At 38.8% G+C, this 9,041-nt stretch overlaps 1 protein-coding gene across 3 annotated transcripts in view; it reads right to left on the bottom strand.

Moving 5' to 3' along the window:
• Positions 1 to 2,907: 2,907 nt before the first annotated feature.
• Positions 2,908 to 9,041, bottom strand: part of LOC143392778 (uncharacterized) — a 29,473-nt gene continuing 23,339 nt past the window's right edge. For 2 of the 3 annotated variants that reach the window (XM_076846823.2, XM_076846844.2), the window contains exon 4: positions 2,908 to 7,536. In XM_076846823.2, coding sequence (XP_076702938.2) covers positions 6,063 to 7,536 — 1,474 coding nt within the window. In that variant the 3' untranslated portion in view covers positions 2,908 to 6,062. The remainder of the gene's footprint in view (positions 7,537 to 9,041) is intronic. The other variant, XM_076846833.2, reaches the window with a different exon arrangement.

The raw sequence follows: 9,041 nt of genomic DNA, 5'->3' as shown, positions 1-9,041 counted from the left end.
ATTAAAATATCCATACTACATGGTCAGTGTCATCCCTACCAAAGACTTTCTTAACAGAAATGGAAGAAACTCCTCTAAAATTCATATGGAACCACAAAAGACCTTGAATAGACAAAGTGATCTTGAGGGACGAGAACAAAGCTGGAGGCATCCCACTGCCTGACTTCAAGCCTGGCCCCAGCAAAACGCAGACACACAGCCCAGTTGAACAGAATAAACTGCCCAGAAAAATCCACACGTTCCTCGCTAACTGATTTTCAACAAAGGGGATAAGACTGCATGATGTAGAAAGCAATATTTCTTAGAAAATGGTACTGGGGAAACTGGATATCCATCTGCAGAATAAAATTATAGACCCCTTCCTCTCACCACACACAAAAATCAACTCATAATCCATTAAAAAGACTTAAAGTATGACAATGTTCTAAAACCAGACAATATTCTAAAATTGAATGGTTCTAAACTTTGACAATGTTCTCAAACCAGATGGTGGTGACATTTGTACAATATTGTGAATGTACTAAGTATCACTTAATTGTGTACTTTAAAATGATTTTTAAAAAAGACTCAAAATATGACTTGAAACTATTAGAGGAAGACATAGGGGAAAAGCTGCATCACACTGTTTTAGGCAATGATTTTGGGGGGCCATGACTCCAAAAGTCAACAAAATGAAAAATAAGCAAAGGGGGTAACATTGAACTAAAATGCTCTGTAGAGCAAAGGAAACAATCAACAGAAGCAACAGATAACCTCCAGAATGGGAGGAGATATTTTTATACTATACATCTGATATTAATTTTCAAAATATATAAGGAACACAAACAACTAAATAGCAAGGAAACAAATAATCCAATAAAAAATATGCAAAAGAGTTGGCTACGTAACTCAGTGGTGGTGTGCTTGCCTAGCATGTGTGCGGCCCTGGATTCAATCCCCAGCAACACACACACGCGCACACACACACACAAATGACCTGAATAAACATTTCCCAAAAGAAAAAAAAAAAGACATTCAAATGAAATGCAAATCAAAACCACGATATCACCTCACACCGTTAGGATGGCTATTATCAAAGAATCAATCAGTCACTAGTGCTGTGGAGAAGGGGGACCCTTACACACTGTTGGTGAAAATGTCCAGTGTTATATAGACATTATGGAGAACATTATGGATATTCTTTGAATATTAAAAACAGGACCCCTGCATGATCCAGCAATCCCACGGCTGCATGTACATCCAAAGGCCATGAAGTCGGTCTGTTGAAGAGCCACACACTCTGTGTGCACCGCACCTTTCAAGATGGCCACACTACAGGTCCATCTAAGTGTGCAGCAGTGAGCAGATGGGTAAGGAGAATGTGGCCCACGGACATGACAGAATACTATTCAGCCATAAAAGAAGAAAATCTTGCTATTTTATGGCAACGTGGATGAACCTGAAGGACCTCTATGAAGTGGAGCAGGCCAGACACAGAAAGACACTGCCCGATCCCTCCATCTCCCCCACATGTGGAATTGGTCTCATCAAAGTGGACAGTGGAACAGCAGCACCCAGAGTGTGGGCGGGTGGTTGAGGCAGGGAGGGATCAAAGGCTCCATCATTTCAAAAGATCCAATAGATTTCAACAAATGCTTTTTAAATGGGCAGATAGGGTACAAACTAAAACAGGGACTGCCCAGGCAAGGAGGCTTGGAGGTGGCAGGCAGGGCCTGGGAGAGAAATGGGGACAACGGCTTTCCTTTCCCTTTCCTTCCTTCCTTCCTAGAAATGGGGATGACAGCCTTTCCTTCCTTCCTTCCTTTCCTCCTCCCTCCTTCCCTTTCTTTCGAACCCAGGGGCCCTTTACTCAGGGTGACATAGGGAATTAAGAGAAGATGTCCACTATACCTTATTAAAAGTTGTGCAATTACTTTTTCTTTTCGTATTACTAGGGGTTGAACTCAGGACATTGTGTATACCAGGCAGCCACATACCACTCAGCTGTGCCCCAAAGATATTTTAGTTAATTATTTTTCTAGTATTGGGGGTTAAACCCAATAATGGGCTCAGTGGGCACTTACCCATTGGGCCACACCCACAGCCCTACTTATTTATCTATTTATTTATATTTTGAGGCAGGGCCTCACCAAGTTGCTCAGGGCCTCATGTTGCTGAGGTTGGCTTTGAACTTGCGATCCTCCTACCTCAGCCTCCTGAGACACTGGGATTACAGGTGTGTGCCACTATGCACAGCCCTAAGTACTTTTAAGTGTTGTACTGCTGTATATGAGCTAGGTATGAACATTTGATGGCAAAGGACTGAGTGGCATGTTTTCTCCTGGACAAATCATATTTCTCAACTTGAGTTAATTTATACTGAGTAGGAATTCTCTATTTTTTTAACCTTGCCCGTGTCCTGTGCTTCTGAATTTGATAACTGTTGACACTGTTAAGGACAGGTGATGTCCTTAGGCCCGTCCCATGTTTAGTATGTCAGTCACACCCCCCTTCTGCACTAAAATTAGGATGCTACTCAAAATGAAAGCTGTCTGTTGCTCATTTAATTATTTTGATAAATGACCTTGAAGCTTCCCTGCTTCGTTTGGTGTTTCCAGGGGGACATCACAGTGGCGTCTACTTTAAGAATGTGTCACTGATTAGCTGGATGCAGCAGTGCATGCCTATAATCCCAATTTGGGAAGCTAAGGCAGGACAATCACAAACTCAAGGCCAGCCTGGGCAACTTTGAGAGAGCCTGTCTCAATCTTTTTCCCATAACTAAAGTTGAAATACAATAAAATGCACATATTTGAAGTATGCAATTTGATCAGTTTCACCATGTATGTAACCAATATAATTAATACAAAAGCATTTCCATTACTTTTTTAAAAAATTTGAAATCATGAGGACTGGGTTTCCTGTGTGATTTAATGCATTAGAAATCAATCATATGAAATAAGAAAATTACAGCTTAAATTCGATAAACAAATCTAATCAAGAAAAAAGCAAGAACACAAAAAATATAAATGGAAAGAGAGCTATATAAATAATCCTTCAGTTGCTAAAAATATATTAATATTACAATTGTATGTGAACATATGTGGTAGATTACATAACATGGTCTATATTACACAAGGCTCCATTGGCTAAGAAAGTGTATTCAGTCCAAGTCCATATTGTCAATTGTATTTTTTAGTTCTTTGGCTTTAGTTTTTGTTTGGAGCATCTATCCAGTGGTCACAGAAGCATGTTAAAGTTACCCAATATTATTGAATTGTGGTCTATTTGATTCTTGAAATTGAGAAGGGTTTGACTGATGTGTGTAGATGCTCCATTGTTTGGGGCATAAATATTTATGACTGTTATCTTATTGATGGGTAATTCCCTTAAGCAGTATGGAATATCCTTGTCCCTTCTGATTAACTTTTTAAAATTTTTTAGTAGGGGGCTGGGGATGTGGCTCAAGCAGTAGCGAGCTCGCCTGGGATGCATGCAGCCCGGGTTCGATCCTCAGCACCACATACAAACAAAGATGTTGTGTCCGCCGAAAACTAAAAAATATTTTTAAAAATTATCTTAAAAAAATTTCTTTTAGTAGTAGATGAACACAATACCTTTATGTGGTGCTGAGGATCAAACCCAGTGCCCCACGCATGTGGGGCAAGCATTCTACCACTGAGCCACAACTCTAGCACCTATTTCTAGTTTTTAACTTGCATTAGTTTCTCATTTGACTATTCTTTTAGTGTCGTTCCTACAAAAACAAGCTGGTTTTCACTTTTCTCATTTCATCTTTATGGTATATTTTGGTAAGTATGTTCTGTAGTGCAGGCTTTCTAGTTTCAAATTCCTTTTCTTTTATCATGGAAAGTTTTTATTTCATCTTCAAATCTGAAGCTTAATTTTGCTGGATTTGGGTTCTTGGTTGGCACCCATTTTCTTTGAGTTTGGTTTGTTATTCCAGGAACTCCTAGCTTTGAGGATCTGGGTTGAGAAATCACCTGAGATCCGAATTGGTTTCCTCCTATAAGTAATCTGATAGTTTTCTTTCAGCTTTAAAATTCTATCCTTATTCTGTATGTTAGGCATTTCCATTATAATGTGCCTTGGTATGGGTTTGTTTTAATTTTGTGCATTTGGGATCCTGTATGCCTCTTGTATTTGATTTTCCATTTCATTCTTTAGGTTTGGGAAATTTTCTATTATTTCATTGAAAAGATTGTGCATTCCTTTGATTTGTATCTCCACGTCTTCATCTATCCTGATAAGAAAAATTTTTAAGTTCAGTCTTCTCATGTTAACCCATAGTTCTTGAAAGTTCTGTTTATATTTTAACATCTTCTCACTATGGTTGAATTTATTTTTAAGGTTATATATTTTGTCTTCATTGCCTGAGCTTTTGTCTTCCAAGTGATCTGTCTATTGGTGATGCTTTCCATTGAACGTTTAATTTGGTTTATTGATTCTTTTATTACAAAGAGTTCTCCCCCCCCAATCTTCTCTGCCTCTCTCTATTGAAGTGACCTTTTACTTTCTGTATTTTCTCTGATATTCACTACTTCTCTAACATTTCTTCCACTGTGGTGTCAATGGATTCTGTTATTGAAGTATCTTGGTTTGCTTGAGATGATAATTTTTCATGTTGTGAGATGATAATTTTTCATGTTGTTTGTATGTCTACCCATCTAACAATATGGATCTGAGGCAGCAGAGTTTCTATCTTGTGGACTTATAGTGTCTCTGAAGGTTTAACTTACCTCAAGGGGTAGACAAATAATTAACAACAACCAATACAAACAATATATAGCATTAAACCAAATATTTCTACTATGATGTCTACAAAGTTAATTATCATAATAAACAGAAATGATATGATCAGTTATTGCCTACAATAATAACAACCAGCTTGCAAAAGGGTTTATACTTTCAAATGGTGGACAGAGAAAACAGAAGTGATAGGATGTGAGATTATGAGGGAGGAGAGAAGTAAAAAATTAAAGGAAGCGTGAAAGAGAATAGAGATTGGCTGCTAGCAGAAGAGAATCAAGGGAAACAGGTAGAAGAAAAAAATATGTAAAGTAAAAACTTTAAAAATTAAAAATACAAAACAATACTAAAATATACTAATCAAGCATCCTGTTTAACAAAAAACCTAATCCGTGAAAAAAAAAAAAACTGGCTTCAAAAATACTAGAAGAAAAATTTTAAACTGTATAAATGTCCATGTACCATCAAGGTAATAATTAAACAGAGAAAAAGAATTTTTAAAAAAAATTTTAAAATCTTGATGAAAATTTAAAGAATTCTTTCCATTGGAGTTCAAAATATTCTCAGCAGTTGTAGGTGGGGTTGTATGGAGTATGATGCTCCACCCTCTGTATTGCCTGAACAAAGGGCTGGGGATGTAGCTCAGGAGTACAGTGCCCTTGGATGCAACTCCCATTACTCCCCCACAACAAGGATGAGCCACTGATAAACACAATATCTTTATTACAACTTGTAGTATTTCCTTCAGATTGTGTATTTTCTGGAGTATTTTACACAAATTACTTTGCATCGAGCTCTTCATATTACTCATAAGATTGCACTACATGACAATTTTTCATTAACTGAAACTGTGTTTCAACTAATAACTTTCTTGGGTTTTATTTTTTTTCTTCACAATGACAAGGTTTGATTCAGTGTGCATCCACATGTGTGAGCCAAATGGAGACTTTTATACTCCATTTGGGTTTCTTCCCACTGTGAATTTTTTCATGTTTTCAGGGAACTGGGATCACCAAATGCTTTACCACACTGCTTGAGTTCGTACAGGCTCGCTGCGCTGGGCGTCTTTTTATGGGTTCTCAGGGCGGTGAAACAACGGAATGCTTTCCCACACTGCTCACAAACGCAGGGTCTCTCTCCAGTGTATAATCTTTCACGTATTTGAAGGGAACTGGGAAACAAGATTTTCTCACACTGCTTACACACATAGGATTTGCCTCTATGAGCTTGTTCATGTGCTATAAAATGATTCAAAATAAGGAAGGTTTTCCCACATTGCTCCTATACATAAGGTTTCTCTCCATTGTGCATTCTTACGTGGTATTTAAATGAAGAGGGATAAATGAAGGCTCTGCTGCAATGCTGTCAAAATATGGTTTCTCTTCAGTATGCACTCTTCTTTTATGTCTTCTAAAAGCACTGTCAGAACTGAAGGCTTTTCCACAGTGCATACATCTATAGGGTTTCTCTCCTGTGTGAGTTCTTTTATGTCTCCGAAAGGAATCAGAATAAGCAAAGGCTCTCCCACACTGCTCACATACATGTGGTTTTTCTCCAGTGTGAACTTTGTTATGTCTCCAAAAGGAACTAGAAGAAGCAAAGGTTTTCCCACATTGCTCACATACATGTGGCTTTTCTCCAGTGTGCACTTTGTTATGTCTTCGGAGGGAAGCGGAATTATGGAAGGCTTTATCACACTGCTTGCATTCATAGGGTTTCTCTCCACTGTGAATGTTCTCATGTTCTTTCAGGTAACTGGCACTATAGAACGTTTTACCACACTGCTTGCATTCATAGGATTTCTCTCCACTGTGAATGTTCTCATGTTCTTTCAGGTAACTGGCACTATAGAACGTTTTACCACACTGCTTGCATTCATAGGGTTTCTTTCCTCTCTCTCTATTGTGCGTCTTTACATGGTACTTAAAAGAAATGGAATAAACAAAGCCTTTACCACAATGCGGACATACATAGAGTTTCTCTCCAGTATGCACTCTCTTATGTTTTCGAAAGGCACTGTCAGAACGGAAGGCTTTCACACAGTGCAGACATTTATAGGGTTTCTCTTCTTCGTGAATTCTTTCATGTTTTCGAAAGGTACCAGAACAAGCAAAGGCTTTCCCACATTGCTTACATACATATGGCTTCTCTCCTCTGTGAATTCTTTCATGGTATCGAAGGGAACTCTGATCACAGAAGGCTTTACTGCATTGCTTACAAACAAAGGGTTTCTCTCCAGTGTGAATTCTTTCATGTGTGTAAAGGGAACTAGAACGAGTAAATCGTTTGCCACAACTCTTACACACAAATGGTTTCTCTCCGGTGTGAATTCTTTCATGCTCTACAAGGATACCAGAACGAGCAAAGGTTTTCCCACATTGCTTACATTTATAGGGCTTCTCGCCAGTGTGAGTCCTTTTATGATTTCCAACAGGACTGGAACACCTAAAGGCTTCATCACATTTTTTGTCACAGGGTCTCTCTCCACTGTGAGTCCTTTCATGAGTCTGCAAACACTGAGAATAGCTGAAGGATTTCCCACACTCCTTCTGATTATATGGCCTCTCTCCAATTTCCTGATGCTCACATGGTTCGTGTTCAGTGGGACCTCTCAGGGGCACCTTTAGGGATGAATGACCAATGGTCACTTCTCCACACACAGGACTTTCACATGGTGTTACTCCTGGAGGAGTTTTTTCCTTCAAAATATGCTCTGGAGTCCAGGTAAGGTTTTCCGCACACTGACTGTCTCCTTTGCATTCACAGAGTCTCTCAACCACTTGACTTCTGTAAAAAATGAGAAGCACATTACTAAGGTTTTTTGTTTGTTTTTTAATATTTTTCGTTGTACAAGGACACAATACTTTTGTTTAGTTTTTTTATGTGGTGCTGGAGATCGAACCCAGTTGCCTCAAGCATGCTAGGCAAGTACTCTACCACTGAGCCACAACCCCAGCCCCTAGGTTTTAATTATTAATAATTTACTATACCAGTGGTGCCTCCATAATTTCTGCCATCGCAGTGGTGCACACCTGTAATCCCAGCGACTCAGGAGGCTGAGACAGGAGGATCGTGAGTTCAAAGCCAACCTCATCAAGTGCAAGACATGAAGCAACTCAGTGAGACCTTGTCTCTAAATAAAATACAAAATAGGGCTGGGGACGTGGCTCAGTGGTCAAGTGTTCCTGGGTTCAATCCTCAGTACCTCCCCCCCCCAAAAAATTTTTTTTGCTACAGAAGTGCTGGTTTTGGGCCCTGTAAGAATTTTTGAACATCAATGGATTGAACACTCAGTAGAAAGTTTCCAAGTCAGCTATCACAAAGAGTTGGTATTTATATGTGGTTCTATATGGTAGGTACTTGAGTATTCCTTATATAGTGGCCAAAAGTACACTGGATTTTGATATATTTGCACAGACATAATGAGATATCTTTAATATGTCTTCTACTTTACAAAATTCATTTTTGTTTCACATAAACATTATACCAAGAATCTGAAGGTAATATAAAAATTTTAATAATTTTGTGCATAAAACAATGTGTGTGTACGTATACACACACACACACACACACATATATATACACATATGAGAAAGTGTCACTCCTAGCATTATGTTGCTCCCAATGTTTCCAATATAGTTAATATTTGGGATTTTGGATTTTCTGATTATGGAGGCTATTAGCTTTCCATCCCTGTGACAAAATGTATAAGAAAAACAACTTAAAATATGAAAGATTTATTTTTGGTCCATAGTTTCAGAGGTTTCAGTTGCTAGTTGATAGGTTCAATCCCTTTGGGCTTGAGGCAGAACATCATGGTGGGGAGCGAGGTAGAGCAAAGTTGCTCGCCTAATGGTGGCTAAAACTCAAACGTGAGGAAGGGGGTCAGGCAAAGATAAAGCCTTCCAGGGCATGCTTGAAGTCTTGTAGGGCCCTACTTCCTCCAACTAGTCCATATCTCCTACAGTCCCTGCCACCTCCCAGGAATGCCATCCACTTATGAATATATGCCAGGAGCAGTAGTGCATGCCTGTCATTCCAGAGACTTGGGAGGCTGAGACAGGAGGATTACAATTTTAAGACCAGCCTCAGCAACTTAGTGAGGCCCTAAGCAACTCAGCAAGACCCTGTCTCAAAGAATATTTTCAAAATAAATAAAAATAGATTCCTCCTTTTAAAAAAGTTATATATCTATTAATTGATTGATGCACTGATAAGGTTAGGTCCTTCTTTATCTGATCACTTCCCAATGCCCCAACTTTGAACATTGCTGCATTGTGCACAAACCTGCA

This window comes from Callospermophilus lateralis, chromosome 1, assembly GCF_048772815.1.
Source record: "Callospermophilus lateralis isolate mCalLat2 chromosome 1, mCalLat2.hap1, whole genome shotgun sequence".
NCBI classification, from domain to species: domain Eukaryota; kingdom Metazoa; phylum Chordata; class Mammalia; order Rodentia; family Sciuridae; genus Callospermophilus; species Callospermophilus lateralis.
This window is presented reverse-complemented; position numbering and strand designations above follow the sequence as displayed.